This window comes from Beta vulgaris, chromosome 2 (assembly GCF_026745355.1).
Source record: "Beta vulgaris subsp. vulgaris cultivar EL10 chromosome 2, EL10.2, whole genome shotgun sequence".
Lineage (NCBI taxonomy): Eukaryota > Viridiplantae > Streptophyta > Magnoliopsida > Caryophyllales > Amaranthaceae > Beta > Beta vulgaris.
The window spans coordinates 36,367,141-36,388,653 of record NC_079203.1 but is presented as its reverse complement, the minus strand read 5'-3'; the positions used below and the strand labels follow the sequence as shown (position 1 = coordinate 36,388,653).

At 35.8% G+C, this 21,513-nt stretch overlaps 2 protein-coding genes across 3 annotated transcripts; one reads left to right on the top strand and one right to left on the bottom strand.

The window, feature by feature from the left end:
* The first annotated feature begins 538 nt into the window (after nucleotides 1–538).
* Nucleotides 539–3,399, top strand: LOC104886880 (pentatricopeptide repeat-containing protein At1g06143). Its single transcript, XM_010671410.4, has one exon. The coding sequence runs from the start codon at nucleotides 595–597 to the stop codon at nucleotides 2,329–2,331; it is 1,737 nt and encodes a 578-aa protein (XP_010669712.2). The 5' UTR covers nucleotides 539–594; the 3' UTR covers nucleotides 2,332–3,399.
* Nucleotides 3,400–4,333: 934 nt separating this feature from the next.
* LOC104886823 (hypothetical protein) lies at nucleotides 4,334–8,486 on the bottom strand. 2 transcript variants are annotated; one of them, XM_010671345.4, is made up of 4 exons: nucleotides 8,232–8,486; nucleotides 6,263–6,430; nucleotides 5,490–5,771; nucleotides 4,334–5,194 (listed from the first exon to the last, which is right to left on the bottom strand). In XM_010671345.4, exons 2-4 carry the CDS (start codon nucleotides 6,407–6,409, stop codon nucleotides 4,568–4,570), a joined length of 1,056 nt encoding a protein of 351 aa, XP_010669647.1. In that variant the 5' UTR covers nucleotides 6,410–6,430; nucleotides 8,232–8,486; the 3' UTR covers nucleotides 4,334–4,567. The 2 variants fall into 2 exon arrangements, with proteins under 2 accessions (XP_010669647.1, XP_010669648.1); XM_010671346.4 differs by having other exon boundaries at nucleotides 6,281–6,430; nucleotides 8,232–8,484.
* Between the last annotated feature and the right edge of the window lie 13,027 nt (nucleotides 8,487–21,513).

Genomic DNA, 21,513 nt, shown 5'->3' with positions numbered 1-21,513 from the left:
GATAATCTTGATGACCTTCCTTCGAATTTTGTTGACTTTGACCTCTGTTGACGTCGCTTAATGGGCTTTATACTTCTATGGGGCCCTTATGTTAAAACACAAATTTAACCTTTTGAGATTCGATTAAATGTACCACAATAAATGTTACTTTGCATCCGAAAATGGTAGTAACAGAAGGAATAGTATAGCTTGTGGAAGGGGATTCGAAGCTTGAGAAATGTGTCAATGGTTTAGCTTGTTGCTAAGGATTTTAGACAATTTTTTAGCAACTCCATTTGAACACCCTTTAGAGATGTTCAATAAACGTAATTATGTACAATTAAAAATTATAAAAGTTGATATTGCGAAATCATACGACTAGACACATGTAATATTATCATATGATTATGTTTTTCATATGTACAAGGTCAAGATAAAATATGTGCCTAATATCAAAAGTCAATATAGCATTTTTCCGAAAAAATATGTCAATTTATTTAAAAGAAAAAATTGATATAGGGGTTCCAAGTTCCAACCATCACTAAACATTTATAAAAGCACCCAAGTGGCCAAGTATGTTAATTTGATAACTCGGAGTCCCAAATTTAGTTGTTCATGGCGCCAATGTTCTTGCAACGTTGCCAGAAAAACACAACTTACCTGAACCAATCTTTTTCGTTAAAATTTACGCGTACTATGAAACTAATATGTACAGATAATTTAGTTGGTCTTTTAAAAAACTGCTCAAATTTACCAGCTCTACAATCTCTTCAAACCTTCATGATCAAAACAAATAAAATTGAAGATTGTTACATAATGACGCAATTTATCAGAGTTTGTTCTTCGCTCAATCAGATAGAATGTGCGAATTTAGCCGTTACCCATATGAAATCTCCCAATGTTTTCGTCTATAATTCATTAATTAGAGCCATAATTGATTGGGGAAGACCAATACAAGCTCTGAAATTATACTTGAAAATGTTGAGGAGTCAAGTTTACCCAACTAGTTACACTCTATCTCCATTAATCAAGGGTTGTGGCCAAGTTTTTTATCTGAAAATTGGGGAAAGTCTTCATTGTCAGGCATGGAAGATGGGTTTTGATGCTCATGTTTTTGTGTTAACTGCATTGGTTGATTTTTATGGAAAACTCGGCAAAATGTTGGAAGCACGGAAGGTGTTTGATGAAATGCCTGAAAGAGATCCTTTCGCATGGAGTACTATGGTTTCGGTTCATGTTCGAGGTGGAGATATGGCTTCCGCGAGGGACTTGTTCTATGAGATGCCTGAGAGGAATGCTACTGCTTGGAATACTATGATTGACGGATACTCGAGATTAGGGGATGTTGAGGGTGCAGAGTTGTTGTTTAATCAGATGTCTCAAAAGGATTTGGTGTCCTGGACTACTATGATCGCGTGTTATACACAAAATAATGAATATAAGAAGGCATTAGCTGCCTTTGATGAGATGATGAGTAATGGAATCTGTCCTGATATAAGGACATTAGCTATAGTTGTTTCATGTTGTGCTCATCTGGGAGCTCTTGAATTGGGGACAAAGATTCATCTCTATATGGTACAAGAGGGCCTTTCACTTGATGTTTATGTTGGTTCTGCGTTGGTAGACATGTATGCGAAGTGTGGGAGGTTAGATAGATCACTTGTTGTCTTTTTCAACTTAAGAGAGAAAAACCTGTTTTGTTGGAATTCAATCATTGAAGGACTCGCGGCTCATGGGCATGGAAAATCAGCCATTACTATGTTTAAGAAAATGCTAAAGGAAAATGTTATGCCTAATGGGGTAACTTTTATTAGTGCTCTTAGTGCATGCACTCATGCAGGACTAGTTGAAGAAGGCCGTGGGATCTTCCAAAGCATGATCAATGATTTTCATATTAATCCAGAGATAAAACATTATGGCTGCATGGTTGATCTACTTTGCAAAGCTAAGTTGCTTGAAGATGCACTGGAATTGATTGTTAGTATGAAAATTGAACCAAACTCAGCTATTTGGGGAGCCCTATTAAGTGGCTCTAAGCAATGTCAGAATTTAAAAGTTGCTGAAATTGCCATTAGTAAGCTAAGGGAGTTGGAGCCTGATAATTATGGTTACTATAGCCTGATACTTAGCATGTATGCTGAAGGAAATAGATGGAAGGACGTAAAAAAGATAAGGTCTATGGTGAGAGAACTAGGTATAGAAAAACGATGTCCAGGATCTAGTTGGATTGAATTGGATAAAGAATTGCATCAATTTGTTGCTGCTGATAAATCTCATCCTGCTTCAGGTGACATACATGTTTTGCTGGATGAATTGTATGGACAGCTAAAGCATGCGTCTGTATTCATCTGAATTTGACTGTCATGTGATCGAATGTGTGTAGCACCAGCCATTCCCTTTCTACATGAATATATTTTGAACGAATTTTTAACTACCTGCATAAAGCAGAGGGGTGGAATATGCGAATTACAAATTCGAGATTAGTTGCAGCATAGGAAGCTTGAGTAAACTACATCTGCAGAGTTTTTTTTGGGTCACAGAAAGCAAAGGGTGGTAAAAAGGTATCAGAAATTTAGCGTCCACTCCTTTCTGATGTCTGATGCCATCAGACACCTTATATAGTTGAACCTTGTAATTTTTTGTGTGGAAACTAGTTATTGGGAGTAGAGGCTATGGTGAGCGTGAGCCTGCTGTGATAATCCGTATGTAAAGAAGAAAGAAAGAGTGTTGAGGGTTTGGTATTAAAATGAACCCTACAGAATGTATGAGGATTCAGAAAGTGAATAGGCCCGATATTGGAGTGTCCGACTGTCCGTAGCCACGTCAGAGTGTTGAGGATCCAACACGGGTAATTGAGATGAATGAAGAGTCCTAGTAAGGCTAACTGTTGAGCGTTGAGATTGAAGCAAGTATCATTAGAAGGCTTGAGAGTGTAGACTGCCTACTTTACATGGAAGAAGCAGAGGTGAAGTCAGCTCTATGAATAATTCTTGATCCTGTCTTTAGTTACAACTTTACACAGCCACGTTACACTGGCTGCCAAGGGAAGGACCTAATGAACCTGGTAATTGTTCAGAATATTAATGGAACAACTTAATACAGACATCTTGTTGCCCATTCTACCGGACTTCATACATCAGTAGAAGTATCATTTGTTATATGCTGGACAGATTTAGTTCAACAAGAGGTGTTTTTCTAAATGAACATTACTTCTGCTGTTCATGCATCTAGGACTGGGGTGATCACAGAGCAAGTCGAAATAAACTTCATTGTCTACTCTACGTTGTTTTCATTGAAGAGGAATGATAACAATCAATAATCAACAATCGAGGAGAAGAACTTTCCTTTTTTAAAAATTGAACATGATTATACTTTTCAGTTTCAAAATACTTACTACACATCCCTGCAACGGAAATGTCATAAAACTTGCTACATGCTACTTTTGCACACTTAACATTTAAGAAAATCAAATCTAGCTTCATTCGATATTAAAATATGTGGTGGGGACATCTTTTTGGTTTTAAAAGGAGATTTACTCATACTAAAATGCTATAAAACACCCCAAAATTACTTAAAATCACCCCGATCCCATCAAACATTTTCAACTTTACCCTTCTTTTTCTTTTCTTTTCCCAAATCACTAAACCTCCATCCCCACAACTACCCCCTCCACCACTCACCAGCAGGCCCTCACCCCACCCTCCCTCCACCCCCACCAGCATCCCCCCACCACAACCCCTGTAACCACCATGAGCAAGCCGCAAAAACCCTAAAAAAAATTTGGGATGACCACTGCAGAAACGTTTGGCCTGGAAGTTTCTACCATGGTATTAGAAAGCTCAATAGTAGTTACATCATTATCCATCTTCTAGTCTCCTCGTTACTCAATCTTAGGGTTAATTTGCTTCTTTTTCTTAAAAAACTTATCAACATAAAAACAGTTGGTCAGTAATCAATTTAGGTCAATCGGGTCAAATAGTGATGCTTAAACCCTGTTGTATACAAGTATTTCTCAAAAAGATTACATAGTCCTATTTTTTTATAATTTAGCCATTCAGTCTCTCAGACTATGACTTGACTGAGTACTACGATTTAACGTAGATCATTACTAAGAGAGGGTGAAATCAATTTGAACCTCAATGACTAATTCTATCAGTGAAGTCGCTTACGGATAACCGTCCTCGTTCGAGTTATTTCCGCAGCAAGATACATGCAATAAACTCATTAATAGTATGTTCTACAAGTCCAAATCAAGTTTAATTGTTTGAACTTTACATGATTCAATGAAGAAAATGACAGTTACAGCTTACACGGCAGTATTGATGCATGTATCAGCACATTTTGAACAAAGATATAATACAACGGAAACTGTGACTGCATTTTATTATCAAGCACTCCATTACATTTAAATCATCGAACTCAATTGTTTCCAGAAAAAAGAAAAGTAACGTAATGTAGCGCAATTTGGAGTATTGCCCAGGTGAACATATATTGGACATAATAATTATAATGATACAATTGACGACACAGATACAGCACCATCAAAAACACAAATAGGGATACAGTTCCGGAATTACCGGAATTACGCTTAGCAGCAGACACCAGCTGATGGTGAAGGCTCACTGGCATGAAGAGAAAGTGGGTCCCACTTCACTATATCACCGCAGTGCCCGGTACTGTTGACTGTGAGCACCTGCAGCATTTTTGGTTCACTAACAGGAATTTCAGTGATGGCAGATTGTCTTGCAGCTTTAGCCTTGAGACGGTACCGCTCAGCCCTTGACCCAATAACCTGACCCAATATTGAGGCTCCTATAGTAAATGCCATAGCTGTTTTAGGCATCAAGACACATTTCCTCAACATGCCTATAAATGGAACTGCTGCATGAACTGCTGCAAACCAAGCAGGTGAAAACTTCTTGGTGTGTTCTCTCCATATACCCAAAGGAATATTTGCTGCCATACCCAGTAGTCCAATTGTGAGAACTTTTGTGGGCAATGGTTGGGGTCGAAGATTCTTCGCAAAGGCAGTTCGAGAAATAGCTGCTCGAGCTGCAACAATGGCACGTGGGCACTCGAACTTAACACCAGGTGGGGGCTGAAGAACCTTTGCTACCAACGGCACAACACTGCTTACAGCTCTATATGACTTGGCAATAGGACAATTTCCTGATTGCAGCCACTCATTACTCATCGCCTCGTGTTTTCCTTCTCCCTAAAAGATATTTTATTGTAATGTAAGGCTCAACAGAGTGATATTAAAACAAGATTAAATTTATACAAAAGTCAATTATATAAGTTCAAAAATATTCAGTGATCAAATGCCCCCTCATATCAATATCCTGAGCTGCTAGTGCAAACAATTTACCGCTTGGACGCCTCCCCCTACCCCTCAACAAAAGAATTAACAATCGTAGACAAAAAGTTCCTTGTATCTAATTCCCCTCATTTAGTCCTTTATTTCCCCCATACCAAATGAGTCGGTGAAGTATAACAATAACGAGCCTTACCTTTGATGATTGAGATTTCTTCTTTTTATTATTCCACATGTGAGAAAATGCATCAAAGCTGAAGGGGCCTCCAGCTCCAAAGCCTGAAAGACTGATGGTGGCAGCCCTTGCAGCTAAGGGATTAAACTTGGGTGGAAGCGTATCAATCTCCTTATTCTCAGATCGCACATATGATCTCCCAGAAAGTGGAACAACTCCATCATGGCCATGGAATAACCTGAATGCCATGTCAAAATTGGGACCATCTTCAAAAATTGGACCTTTGGCTCCACCACCACGTACCTAAGAAAGGCAAAATATTAAGCATGTGAGAAGCATTAAAGTCACAGAAGCATATCAATGAAGAACACATATGGAATGTGTTTTTTTAAGCCTTTAAACACAAGCTTGGACCTAGATCCGAGAAAATAAATGCTGAAGTCTGGACCCATCTGGGCTAAATCTTTGAAGCAACGAGTTTTAGGTCTTCAAAATGAGAAAGGAGAATCATAATGATTTGACATAGATACAAGGACTTTACTACACAAAGAATGGTACTTCTTCCGTTTCATTTTAGATGTTACATTTTTATAATCACGGAATCCTAGGCAATTTTTGAAGAGGAGAGAAATAGAGAGAAAGAAAACAAAAGGGTCCCATGTGATAGGAGAGAGATAGAGAGAAGTTGTTTCCCAAAATGAAAGTGTAACATCTAATTTAAATCATCCTAAAATAGAAAGTGTAACATCTAAAAATAAACGGATGGAGTACTTTAAGTGAAAGAAACCTCTAACCTGGTACAAGTGACTTACATGAAGAGGAAAGGCCAAAGAGGATGAAAAGGAAAAGTTAGTTGGTGCATCAATATTCCTCAAAAATGGACACCGAAGGATATCCTGGTCTGAAGACTCCTCAGCTAGTTGTCTCAAGCAGAAGTCCATTTCTCCAATGCAATATATCCACTGGCAAAAGTAGAAAACAGAAAATGAGGAACTAGGATTCTCACTATACAGAAAAGAGACAATATTGGCGAACTTGAATTAATCCTACAATAAGTTTAACTAACACATAACTCTTTCACAAGAACATCTCTAATCAGGTGTTTTCAAGATTTAAGAATCTTCAAAGCTTAATTAACTCATAAACTCGCCAGTACAAAGCAACATTATGATTAAGAATTGCAGAGATTGAGAAAAATTATTCAGAACCACAACCTTAGAGAAAGTAAAAGTAAGAAATACAGATTCCAGAGTATAACCAATAGAGAAAAGACTAAAGAGAATATAATTCATAGTCAAAGCCATGGTGCCAAAAATGAAAACCAAGTTCAAAGCCACAATTAAGAACACTTCCTTGACCCTTTTCCAATGCCCTCCAAAATAAAAACAAAAGGGAAAGAAAACTAATTCTGTCCATCTACCACAGCCAAATTCAGAAACATCTACCGATTATCATTGTTGTTAAACAGCACCTAGTGGAGGCAACCATAAGTTAGCATTGACATGTCAAAACATCAAGCTCCTAATATGACAGTAAACCGGATCCAAACAAAGATAGAATATTTATTTAAAAGCATTCAGAAAGTGTTTGGTTCATATGATTCTGGTATGAGGTATGAGTTTAGAATGGCCAAAAACCATACCTAGTATTTATTTATTAAATTCCATTCCCAAATAAAACCAAACACATGGTATTAGGTATCAAGTTCCAAACCTATACCACCTTGGTTTCATTACTGATTCCAAACTCATACCACTATATGAACCAAACGCCAGGACTAAGATTAAGATATAAATTTGCTTAGCAACCGACAAAAGCACCCAAGAAATTAAGGTGTACAAAGACTTCTCTTGAAAATCCATCACAGATTTGAAGCTGAGTACATAATTACAAAAAGACACTAACAATATGTATGAAGCAAAGATCATGTAAGGAACCTAAAAGCTCAAACTTCCAAGCTCATACCAATAAGAAACCAAGTGTACATGAAAGACTGCAATCATAAACAATTAAACTTCAAAGCAATGAAAAGAATCCCACAAAAGAAATTAATCCAACTTCAGATGATTTGCAAAACAGCCAAACTAATGCTTTTATGAAAATATTTCTCAATATCATTCTACAAACCATAATGCTCCTTCATATTTATATAGAATAAAACCATCATGCTTTGATAACAATATAATTCTTAATATCATAAGGTCAAATTCCAAATTTCCTCTGAGACATAAAGATTCAGCCAAATCCAACTAAGTAAGAAATCACAATTCACAATCAGGAAGTTCCAAATATCTCCATCCCACCAAAAATAAATACACTATTTATTCAAATATAGCTCAACTTAATCATATAATATCACTGACATCCTTCAAATATCATACTATAATAAATACATTAAAAAAAGGATTAAAGCTCAGCATCAGAAAATCCTCAAATCACAGAAAACACAAAAATTGACACAGGTCAAGTTTCAACATCAATTAAGAAGAAAATCAAACCTAACCCATAATATCAGATCACATAACATGCAAGCAAATCAGAAATTAAATTTACAAAAAAAAAAAAATAATCAATTTTTGACTATGTATACAAACCCACCTTCCCTCCAAAATAAACACAAGAATTATCTATCTAATTAAAAAAAACATGGCAACCCAATTGCTTGCAGTATAACACAATTAAACACAAACCCAGAAAATCAGGATAAAAATAAAGAACAATGAAGTAACTGATCTATGAAATTGCAGAAATTATGGGGCGTACCTGAAATCGAATAAATGGGGAAGAAGCAAAATTGTGGATTTTTTTAGGGTAAAAGAGATTAGAGAAAAGGCAAAAGAATAAGAAGAATATGAATGAATCAAAGAGAAGAAGAGTTAGGAGTAATTGGGTTAGGTGAGAATGAAGAAGAATTGAGGAGAGAGAAAAAGAGGAATGAAGAAGGGAAGTGTCGTGCTCCCCACACGCCAACTTTGACGTTGACAAAGGCCACAATTATTTGTTGGGTTTGCTTCGTCAAAAAAGAATAATAGTACTACTTGCCATATATAAAGCGTGTGTAAATTCGCCTAAAGGAGTCATGTTATATAGCCGGTAGGGATGTAAGTTATTCGGATAAAAACTCTAAAATAATTTGAACTGAGTTAGTAATTTGAATTGGATTTTGAGTTTAATTTCTTTTTAAAATCAGGTTTGTGATTGGACTTAGATTTATAGTGTCTACATAAAAAATAAAAAATAAACTTTTGTTGCCATGTTGTTCTTCATGTTGAATTTAGTTTGTGTATATTTTCATATTTTTAAAGACTTGTAATAACTCAATAATAATTTTTGAGACTTTTCGTTTTCATTTGTGGTATATGGATTACAGAACAAAAAACAAATTTATTATCATGTTCTAATTCATGTTGATTATAGTTTATGTTGACTTGGAATGAGTCAATATTATTTTTGAGACTTTTGGTTAAAGACTCCTCCTTGTTTACTTTGTTTAATTTGTAAGACTTATTTTAAGACTTGTGAGATATGTTGGAATTTTGTAATGATTAATTATGTACTTATATATTAGTCTAATATTATAAATAAATTTAGGATCATGGGCCATCGTCAACCACAAATATGATTTGATCAACATTAGCGAACTCTAGATTGGATTTTTTCGGATTGAATTTAATTATAAAATCATATTGAATTTAGACCCTAAATACAAAAGCATATATTATTTTGAATTAGTTTGGATTAAATTTGGGACATATTCAAACTAAAAACCAAACTTCAACCTTTAGTCCATATATTGTCTCAATTAATCATGATTTTTTTTCCTTTTTTTACAATTTATATATATTATAGAACGTAATATGAACCTAAATCTGAATCTAAATATTCTAAATGCAACCTAAATACACCTAAAAACTAGATATAAATATGACACATCAGTAATTGAATTTCCTACTCTCTCTTACTTAGTATTAAATAGAAGAAAGAATTCATGACATATGGTTAGTTACATATATATATATATATATATATATATATATATATATATATATATATATATATATATATTATATATATATATATATATATATATATATATATATATATATATATATATATATATATATATATATATATGAAGTTATGTTGTTCTACTACTATTCGATATGTTTTCACTTTTTGATGAATTTCATGTATTGATAACGTGTTTAGATTATTAAGCTTGAGGACAATTGTTAGAAACTGACAATCGCAATGGCAAAGAGACACTGGTTTTAAGGTTGTGCCGTGGTAGGAGACAACTGACTTGAAATCAATTACGGCCTGACAACGGTGGTAATCGATCTGGCCGGAAAGCTCCCCAAGGTTAACACAGCAGCCTAAACTGCCACCACTAACAGTATATACTTTGGAGATTAGCACGAACCCAGGAAAAGACAGAGAAGAGAAGATAAAGAAGAGAATGTTTTTGTGTGTCTTGAACTGATCAGAAGACAGTGATTTTAGAGGAAGAAATCAGGCAAAAAACGAAAGACTGTAAAACCGGGGAGAATATCAAGGGAATGCCATAAATACTATAACGGTCAAAACGTTACAGTCTTCAACAATCACACACGCTCCTAGCCTGGGTCCAAAAAGTTAGTTAAGTTAAGTTTATTCCCCAAAGCCCAAGGCCCATGGCCCGGTCCGGGCTAAGCAGGACGCGCGTGTGTGATAGCAAGCCCAAACCCAAGCATGACATCCAACCACAAACGCATCTCAAGTACCAACTCAATAGATAATGGAAGGAAGGGATATATAAAGCAAGGAGCATTCCCTCCCACAAGCAATGTGGGACATGAAAAGAAGACAAGGCTTTTCAAGCCTTATCCAACAATCCCCCAAAAGGCTCTGAAAAGCAAAAGAAATTCCTGGGTAAGGAAAGGAAAGTACTTAAGCATCAATATCTTTCGATTTGAATTGATGCATAGTGAAATGAGGCAACAACTTACTATCTAGTGAGTGAATTTCTCTTGAACTCACTAGAGTTCCGTTGAGACCCCCACAACACATACCTACCTTAAGATCGTGCATCTCCGCGATACATCACAAGCTTTATAGCCATGCGCATTCCTTGGGTCTAATAAGTGCTCTAGAAAGACAGCCACCTCTTTCATAGAAGGCGGCTTAACCTCCACACTTACGTAGGTAGTCCATCAAGTGTTTCTCAATAACACCACCCCGAAGGGATATGGAACTATTAAGAGCAAAAGCTCAACCTCACAATATAAAACCATCAAGTGCGTCTCAATAGCACCACCAATAGGCTATGGATTAAAAAACACTACCATGCGTCATAGGGATGAGAAATGTAGTGCAAGTTAAGATTTTATGGTTTCGTTTAACTTCAAAGGGTATCCACGTACCTTAAAATCTCAAATAATGGGCTTTAGACTCATCCCCCTCGACGACTCTAGGACAACTCTCCTAGATAACCCCTTAGTAAAGGGGTCTGCAAGATTTCTTTCGGACCTCACATAGTCCAAAGAAATCACCCCATTTTTCAGGAGTTGTTTGACGACTCCATGTCTGATCCGTATGTGTCTCTTCTTACCATTGTAGACACTGTTCTTAGCAACACCAATGGCTGCTTGAGAATCACAATGAAGAGAGACAGGTGCAGCCTGTCCCCCCATAAGGGAACATCAGACAACAATTTCTCAACCATTCAGCTTCTTGCCCTGCCAACTCGAGGGCAATGAACTCAGACTCCATGGTGGAACGTGCTATACAAGTCTGCTTCGAAGACTTCCACGATATAGCACCACCACAAGGGTAAACACATAGCCACTAGTTGAACAGATCTCATCATTACCAGATACCCAATTTGCATCACAAAATCCTTCAAGAACCACTAGTAGAATAAATGCTAATTGCTGCGGTGGTATTGCTGCGGTTTTACCTATACGCAGCAATATAACACGCAAAAAGAAAAGAAAAAATAGAAAAAAACAATATTGCTGCGGTTCCCGCCCAAAACCGCAGCAATATGGTTTCAACAGAAATTTTTCGACTATTTGACCAAATATATTGCTGCGGTTTCTGGCATAAAACCGCAGCAATATATTAAAAAATAATATTTTGATATATTGCTGCGGTTATTGATGAAAACCGCAGCAATATCTAAAAAAAAATTGTATAAAACGCAAGCCCGTTAGGGTTGTTTTGTTTCTTCACATTCTCCCACTCACACGCCGTTTCACATTCACGTTTAGCCCTCTCTCCTCTCACCTTCAGCCCTCTCTCGTCTCACCTTACCTTCACCTTCAATCCTATCTCCTCTCACCTTCATCTTCGACGAAGACCACCGTCGTTCGCTGTCTCCACCACCGATCTGTTTTTTTTTTCGTTGTTCGTTTAACTTAAGCCCTCTCTCCTCTCACCTTCATCTTCGACGAAGACCACCATCGTTCGCCATCTCCACCACCGATCTGTTTTTTTTCGTCGTTCGTTCAACTTAAGCCATATCTCCTCTCACCTTCATCTTCAACGAAGACCACCGTCGTTCGCCATCTCCACCACCGATCTGTTTTCTTTTTTTGTCGTCCGTTCAAATAGTTAAGGCTTCCGTTGTTCTTGTCTTCGTCCACATATCTTCGTTCGTTCGTTCACCGGTTTACAGATCTTCGTTCGTTCGTTCTTCGGTGATTTCGTTCGTTCACAGATCTTCGTTCGCTTTCCTCTCTCTCCTCGTCGTTCGTTCACCAAGATCCGGTTCGCGCTCCATCGGCTCCCTTCGTTCGAGGACAAGATCTGGTTTACCGGCTCTTTGAATAGTTTTTTTGTTTGTTTTTTTTTTCCGTTTGTTCAGATAAGTAAATTTGTATTTTAGGATTTTCTGTTTTTTTTATTTAGATCTGTTATTTGTATTTAGAGATCTTTTTGTTTTAGAATTTTTTTATTTTTTTCGTTTTTAGATCAGTTTCTTTATTTTTTTAATATATTTTTATTTTTATTATAATTTTTGTAATTAGTCATTAAGTTGTAACTAGTTCTTTTACCTTTATATATTAATGAAACTCATCTCATATATTAATGAGATTCATGTCATTCCATCTTGAGTTTGTCTGCAAATTTGGTGGGTTAGTTGCATGGTTTTATCTTTCACATTTAATTGCAAAAAGGCAAAAAAAGAAAAAAAATTTTAGCTGTACCATGACCTATTGCTGCGGTTTTGGGAAACAACCGCAGCAATAGGTCAAGATATTGCTGCGGTTTTTAGGCAAAACCGCAGCAATACATTGTACTTTTTAATAAAAAATAAACATATTGTTGTGGTTTTGCTCATAAACCGTAGCAATATGTTTAGATATTGCTGCGGTTTAAAACCACAGCAATATATTAATTACCTATTGTTGCCCCCCTTAATTGATGCGCGCCCAAAACAAATAGCATTTATTCTACTAGTGAACATCAGGAAATTTAGAGTAATGCAGACATAAATCAACAGTTCCTCTTAGGTATCTGAGAAGACGATGAAGAGCATTAAAATGTTCATTACTAGGGTTATGAGTATATCGACTCAGTCTACTCACTGCATAAACTATGTCAGGTCGAGTATAGTTTATGAGGTACATCAAACTACCTATGACTTTCGCATATTCATTTTGAGAGACACTTTCACCTAAGTTCTTGGTCAAATGAATACTAGAATCATAGGGATAACTCACTGAAACAACATCAAATGTATAACACCCCCAAATTTCTCTCTTTGGAAAAGATATTTTATTATAAAACTCCTTGAGAAACTTGAGAGTATTACCGCCACGTGATAACGTTAAAGGCTTTAATACTAACTACTAACTGAACTTTAAACTAATGCAGCGGAATAACTGAACTAACTTCTCTTTATAAATATAAACTTTATTGTACAATTATATAACAATGGAAATAAAGACAATAAAATAACAACTCCTTGACTAATTATGATTTCTCACTAGCTCCCCCATATGAAGTATGCATCAACCTGTAAATCTGCTCACCAAAAGGGTCATCACAGGGACAAAGCCATAAAACAAAACAAAACAAAACAAAAGCGTGTCAGTAAAAATTACTGAGTACATGTATATGCGGAATATTAAACACTTTATCTAATTAAACTTTTGAAATATTTAATTTCAAAAAACCTTTCTGGATACTTGATAATACTTATATAATATAAAATATATAACCTTGATAAAAATCCTTTTTCCTTGCCTAGGTACCTTGCCTAAAGTGTGCACACGCCCCAAGTTTAGTATTCCTTACTGAGTCTATTACGAGGGGAACTACCTTGTCCACATGACTTATACAAAAAGTACATGGGTAAATAATATAATAGCTACCGTTCTTGCTAATAAATAACAAGCCGTGGCCTCTTTATAAATTGTGATCATAAAAGATCATATAACTAATAAAAATCCTTCTGAAATAATCCTCCTTTAAAAAGAATAATAATTCTTATAAACTTAGCCATATAAAGGCATAAATAAAATATTTGCTCATGAAATCATCTTGAAAAATTTTAATGATACATTAAATAATAAATTTTGTATTAATAACAAATAACACCACAAAGAAAAAAAATTGACTAATCATGCGTGGGTGTTGACAATCCTTAGCTTGGAGAAACAAACTGACGCAATGTTGCAACTAAGGTCCAATTGTAGACTATGAAATCTCATATTAAACGTGACTTTACTAATAAATTTAAAAATCATACTATCAACTCATTGTAAGCTACTAATGATCATACAAAAACTCAAAGAAGTTCATAATAACTCATAACGTTTAAAATCAACTTCATAAAACAGATGTTTCAATTCAGAAAAACAAGTCTAAAACATTATACTACCTATGTAAATAACATTTAAAAATCTACGTATACACGCACCTTGAATAATAAATAAGTACTAGGAAGAAAGAGAAAGGTAGGCTAAGAGGGAGAGAGAGTTTAACTTGAGAAAAGAGATTTATTTCTCAAATTTGGTGTGAAAAATATGATGGGTGGAGACCCCTATTTATACTAGTTCGATAAGTAGACTTGGAATAGGAATAGGAAACTAAAAGATAGATTTAGAGAAAAAGATAAACTAATCTAGATAAGATATAACTAATATTTACGCTTATCCAACTAAAATTAGGAAAAGATATAAATTATCCCCTAATACATCATTATATAAGATAACATAATTAAAAGATAACAAAGAATAACAAAAAGTAACCAAACTTGTCAAACCTTTTTCACTCCTTAGTCATTAGCGTGCATAATGCACGGTGCGTTTTTTTTTTTCTTTTTATAAATTCTTTTTCTTTAAATCTTTTTTTTTCTTTTCTTTTTGCAAACCTTTTTGAAATGATTTTTAAAATATTTTTAATTTTAAACAAACTACTTGAATATAAAACTTAGGAAAGTTAGGCCCAAAATTCATTTGGGCTAAAATTTATTTTAAATACCCAAAACCTTTCTTAAAAAAACCTCTCTAATAAATAATAAGCCTTTTTAGTAAATAAAACCTTTTTAAAAACTAGAACTTTTATAAAAATATAAATAATAACTTACTAAAAAATACGGAGTATTACAAAATGTATTAAACTTTTTAAGCACCTTTTCCACGTAATGAGACTGACTAAGGGAAATGCGACCGAAGATTTTCTTAAGTCTTACTCCTAAAATCACATCAGCTTCTCCCAAATCTTTCATCTCAAACTTTAATGACAAGAAAAGTTTAGTATCATTAACCACCTTTAAGTTGTTACCAAAAATCAGCATGTCATCCACATAAAGACATATAATAACGCAAGCTGATCCTATCAATTTGGAATATACACAGATCAGAGTTGTTACAATGAAACCATTTGACACAAATAGTTTCAAATTTTTCATACCATTGTTTTGGTCTTGTTTGAGACCATATAAGGACTTCCTCAACTTCACACTTTATCTTCTTGACTTGCACCACGAAACCCTCAGGTTGAGACATGTAAATCTCCTCCTCTAAGTCACCATTCAGGAAAGCAGTCTTAACATCCATCTGATGTATAACTAAGTCATGAATAGCAAAGAGCAGCAGGGTCCTAATGGTGGCTATCTTAGTCACAGAGAATAAGTGTCAAAGTAATCTAGTCCTTTCCTCTGAGTAAAGCCCCTATGACAAGCCTAGCTTTAAACCTCTCAATAGTCCCATCAGGTCTCAACTTCTTTTTAAAGATCCATTTACTATCTATGGTCTTTGGCCCCTTAGGTGAGTCGGTTAACTCCCAAGTAGAGTTAGACACTATGGAATCTAACTCGCTCTTAATGGCCTCTTTCCAAAAAAACTAGCATCCAGAAATCACATTGCCTCTTCAAAGGTCTTTGGATCCTCTTCTATCATGAAAGCATAAACTAGTTCATCACTCAACAAGTCAACACAAGAACTATCAGATAGAAAAGCAGTGACAAAATCAGAACCAAAGTCTTTTGCTACTCTATGTCTTTTACTTCTCCTAGGCTCATCTACAGCAGAAGAACTTCTAGCATGCATGTCAACTAAAGTAGTTAAAGTCAAATTAGCAGGAATATCACTAGTAGATAAAACAACATCATGCGTAGAACAAGTAGATAAATCAACAGGAAGAGAAGAACAAGAAGGCACAGATGCAATATCACCCTTTTTCAAAGGAAAAACATGTTCAAAAAACTCAGCATCTTTTTATTCAAAAATAGACCTATCGCTCGAAGTCATGAATCTATAAGCAGCATGAGCATAGCCAATAAACACAACATCAAAATTCTTGGGTCCAATGTTTGACTTCTTATAGTCAAGCAGCCCAACTTTAGCTAGACATCCCCCACACTCTAAGGGAACTTAAGTTCGGAGGATACCCCTTCCATAGTTCATAAGGAGTCTTATCTAACCTTTTGTGAGGTACTCGGTTAAGAACATGACAGGCTGAAAGAACTGCTTCCCTCCACATTTCATCAGGCAACAAGAACTTACAAGCATAGCATTCATCATATTTTTCAAGGACCTATTTTTTCGTTCAGCTATACCATTTTGTTGAGGTACATAGGTAGCACTAAGTTCATGAATGATACCCAATTTCTCAAAATGGTCATTCAAAGAGTTGTTCTCATACTCTCTCCCCCTATCAGACCTAACCCTCTTGATTTTCATATCAAGTTGGTTTTCTACTTCGGCCTTATACTTTATAAAAGCTTCCCCTGCCTCACTTTTGGCCTTAAGAAGGTATAACTTAGTGTACCTCAAGTAATCATCAACAAAGGAAATGTACCAAAATTTCCCTCCTCTACTTCTAGTGTTTTGAAAATCAGCTAAGTCCGTATGAACCAATTCTAGAAGTTGTGTGGTCCTTTGAGTCACGATTTTGCAAGCCTTCTTAGTAAATTTTGCTTCAACACAAATTGGACACTTAGAAAACTCTGTTGAGGACAAATTAGGAATTAAAGCTAAGGTCCTTAGTCTCTTAATAGAAGCAATATTCACATGCCCTAATCTACCATGCCATAAATTTAAAGACTCGGAAATATAAGCAGAGCCACAAACAGTTTTATTAATAGCAAGAACAACAGAAGAAACAACAGAAGAATAAATAAACCTCCACGAAATACCCTTTCCCCATAAATTTCCCACCACGAATCATTACTACCTTGTCAGCCTCAAAAAAAAGAATTTTCAAACCAGCTTTGTTTAACAAGGCACTAGACACTAGGTTGCGATGCATAGTAGGAACATACAAGACATTTGAAAGGGAGAGGATTTTTCCAGAAGTAAATTTTAGAGTGACCTTCCCTTGTCCAAGCACTCCAGCAGTTGCCGCATTGCCCATGTAGACACACTCTCCTTCTGTAGCATCCTGAAAGTCATGGAAAAGCTCCTTGTTTGAACAGAAATGCCTCGAAGCCCCGGTGTCCAAAATCCAATCAGAATTATTCTCGATCAGATTCGCTTTAACAACCACAGCAACAACAATATCATCAGATTCAGCAAGGTTAGCATGAGATGCTTGCTTTTGAACAGAACCTTGGCGTGGAGGACATTGATAAGCCTTATGATCTGGTTTGCCACATACATAGCAAAGGACAAACCTCTTCTGAATTTTACCATCAGGTTTGTTGAATTTCCCTTGCATCTTACCTTTATTGTTGACCTTGTTACCTTTACCCTTAAACTTATCAGATCCTGATGAAGCAACTATAGTTTCCACCAGGTTAGCTTTGGTAACATTAACAACAATAGAGTCCTGATTGTCCTTGATGCGGTTTGCCTCTTCAATCCTCATATGACTAATTAGTTCCTGAAGAGACAGAAAGTCTACCCTATGTTTCAGATTATTACGGATCTTTCTCTAGGAAGGGGGAAATTTTTCCAGCAATACATTCACTTTAAAAACTTCGCAAATCTTCATATCTTCATTTAAAACATCAGCACACAGATTTTCGTAGACATGAACTTGGTGCATGACAGGTTTGTCATCAACCATCTGGAAAGCCAACCACTTTCTGACAACATATTTTTGTTTCCCAGCATCATCAACCCCATATTTTTCTCAAGGGCCTCCCAAATCAGCTTAGATGATTTATACACCATGAATAAATCAAACAGATTATTTGTCATCAGATTAAGGAGGTGAACCGAACAGTTTTATTATCTTTTTCATATTTTAAAATTTCGTCCTCATTCTGCTTAATAACAGTAGCAAAAGGAGAAGAGGATGAATCACCTGTCACAGTAATAGCAGCAGGATAGTCCTTGAACTAAACATAGTCGATGTTCAACTGTTCAAAAATCATGAGCATTTTCTTAGCCCAACATTTGTAATTATTTCCGTCAAGAGACTCAAGCTTGGAAAGGTGAGCCATGGATTTGTTTGAACCATCCGCCATTGCGAATATATTTATTGCTCTCAAATTGTTTGAAACTGATAATCGCAATGGAAAGAGACACTGATTTCAAGGCTGTACCGTGGTAGGAGACCACTGACTTGAAAGCAATTACGGCTAGGGGTGAGCAGATATTCCGGGTACCCAGACTCAGACACGGACCCGGTATGGACCCGCCGGGTCCGGAACCGATCCCGGTCTCACTGGGTCCGGGTCTGGGTCCAAAAAATTGGACCCATTTGCATCCGGTTCCAATTCTGGTTAGAATTTTTTCGGACCCAGTACCTGTTGGGTACCCAGTTTGACCGGTTCCAGCTTTGGGTACCCGGTTGGAGCGGGTCTAGCTCCGGGTACCCGGTACTTAGAATTGGTTTTTTTTCATGTACTCATATAGAATTGGTAATATGATAATAATTGTTAAGTAAAAAGTTAGTACTTAGTAGGCCTTTAGGCCCATTTAATTTTTTTAAAAAATTTTATAGCTCAATTGTCCCATCTTAGTATGTTCTTAAACTTACAACTGGGTACCCAATTATGGACCTGGTACCCACCGGGTCCGGGTCTGGGTCCAAAAATTTAGGACCCGGTTTGACCAATTCCAATTCCAGATTTTTAATACCCACTGGGTCCGGGTCTATGAAATTCTACTAGGTATCCGGTTGTGCTCACCCCTAATTACGGCCCAACAACGGTGGTAATCGATCTGGCCGAAAAGCTCCCCAAGGTTAACACAACAGCCTAAATTGCCACCACTGACCGCATAGACTTCAGAGATTAGCACGAACCCAGGAAAAGAAAGAGAAGAGAAGATAAAGAAGAGAATGTTTTTACGTGTCTTAAACTGATCAGAAGGCCCTGATTTTATAGGAAGAAATCAGGCATAAAACGAAAGACAATAAAACCGGGGAGGATATCAAGGGATTGCCATAAATACTATAACGGTCAAAACGTTACAGTTTTCAACAGTCACATACGCGCCCATCCGGGGTCCAAAAAGTTAGTTAAATTAAGTTTATTCTCCAAAGCCCAAGGCCTATGGTCCGACCCGGGCTAAGTGGCGCGCGCATGTATATTAATAGCAAGCCCAAATCGAAGAATGACATCCAACCACAAAAGTATCTCAAGTACCAACTCAATAAGAATAAGGAAGAAGGGAATATATAAAGCAAGGGAGTATTCCCTCCCACAAGCAATGTGGGACTTTTATTGAAAAGAAGACAAGGCTTTTCAAGCTTTGATTCCAACAACAATTATTAGCATTTGAAAATAAGGTGCATTTCGTAAGGATCGTATGCATATGTTATAGTACAAGTTTGAACAAAAAATCAAAGCGAAAAATCATTAGAATAAATATGGAGATGGAGTCATGTCTACTCGAACATAACTTTTGATGTGTTTATGAGAATTTAATAACTTTCGTGAATTTGAAAACTAGACTTAAAGATATTTTCATTGAAAGGCACACTCGGAGGAAACTTCAAATTAGCATTGATAAATGATCCGGAGCATCGCTCGGGTCAACAACTAGTTGGATTTATATGGCGCGTGACATTTTATAGACCGTGAGCTCGTGACTCGTGAGGATAGTTTATTATTAGTTGTATGATTCTTAAATCTATTATTTTTTATATCTACTAGTTAATTGCATTATTTATGGAAGCTAGAAAGACATACATTCTACTCTTATACTACGTACTGATATTGGAAAGGTTATTAGTTTCCTTATTTTAAGTTGGTTTAGGGATTGAAACTGGTGAGTCTTAGAAGCTTGTATAGGCTCATTATAAAATACACTCGGTGAAGGTGTGTGAGAGATCTCAAGATGTAATACTGATGGTATTTGGGTTGATATAGAATATAGATATACGGACAATCAATAATTATGGGTAAACACATGAGAGTTAATAAGTTTGCTGGCTTGGAGAAAGAGTCAGTCTGTGAAATTGAGAACATATGATCTATTATTTTGTGATAAGTAATCATGCAATTTGGTAGTTTATTTTTTTCTATTTCAGGAGGGGGTTTTCCACATTAATTTACCCTATCATCATTTTTCTTCCATAAAATCTCGATTTTTATTGTTGTTTCCACGTTACAAGATTGATGATCGATGTATGGGCAACTTTAGAACTCTAGAAGAGTATAGTTGCCAAGGAGGAAGATAACTTATTAAAGTCACCAAAATGACCAACCATATTCTCACCTGCATGCATAATAGTAACAGATTAATGATTATTTCATTGTTATTTACGGACATTGATTGAGTGACCCTAAGGGTTGCCAACCCTCTTATTATTGAATTTTTATTGGTTAGGAATACATTAAAACATTATTTTTATATCTCTTCTCTCCTCATCTATTACATACATATTAATATTTTATTCTTATGTGTCTAAGAGGGTTGGCAATCCTAAGGTTACTCAAACATTTTCCGTTATTCACTGTATCCTTTAACTAATTAACTATAAAAAGTTGAATGATAAAGACAAAGTCAAATAATATTCCTACTACCGATTACCGAACAAGTTGGCATCGCATGTTTTGGCATCAACCATTTCACATTGCAAATTGGAACCAGTCAATGCAATTAAACCTGTTCATATAACTCCAAATGACCCAACTATATTTTATATTCCTTTGGGGCTTTGGACGGAGGATATATGCGTTGTTAAAGGTTAATGGTAATGCTGATGCATCTTATATTCCTACGCAATGTCTAGGATTCGAATCGTCATTCAGGTTAGGGGGGGTTATACTCTCTTATCCCTGAATAGTAAATGAGTTGGGTATTGAAAGAGGAGTTGATGTACTTGTAGATAGGAGTTGATGTACCTATATAAATGAAAAAGATATTTAATTTAGCAATTTAACTTTTGCATTACGTGAGAACGAGGAGAACCGAACATTTTTCCTCATTTCAGGACGATTTTACTCATTTCACAATGTTTTTGCTCATTTTATATTTTTTTTTTTTTTTTTTTTTTTTCATCTAACATTAATATGTTCATTTCACAACGTTTAACTTTTTTATGCTTATTTTACGGTTTTCTCATTATACGTTTTGCTCATCTTACGATTTTAAAATATTTAATGTTATCTACTCATTTTGTGCTTTTGCTTATCTTTTTTATTTTTTGAGCTCGT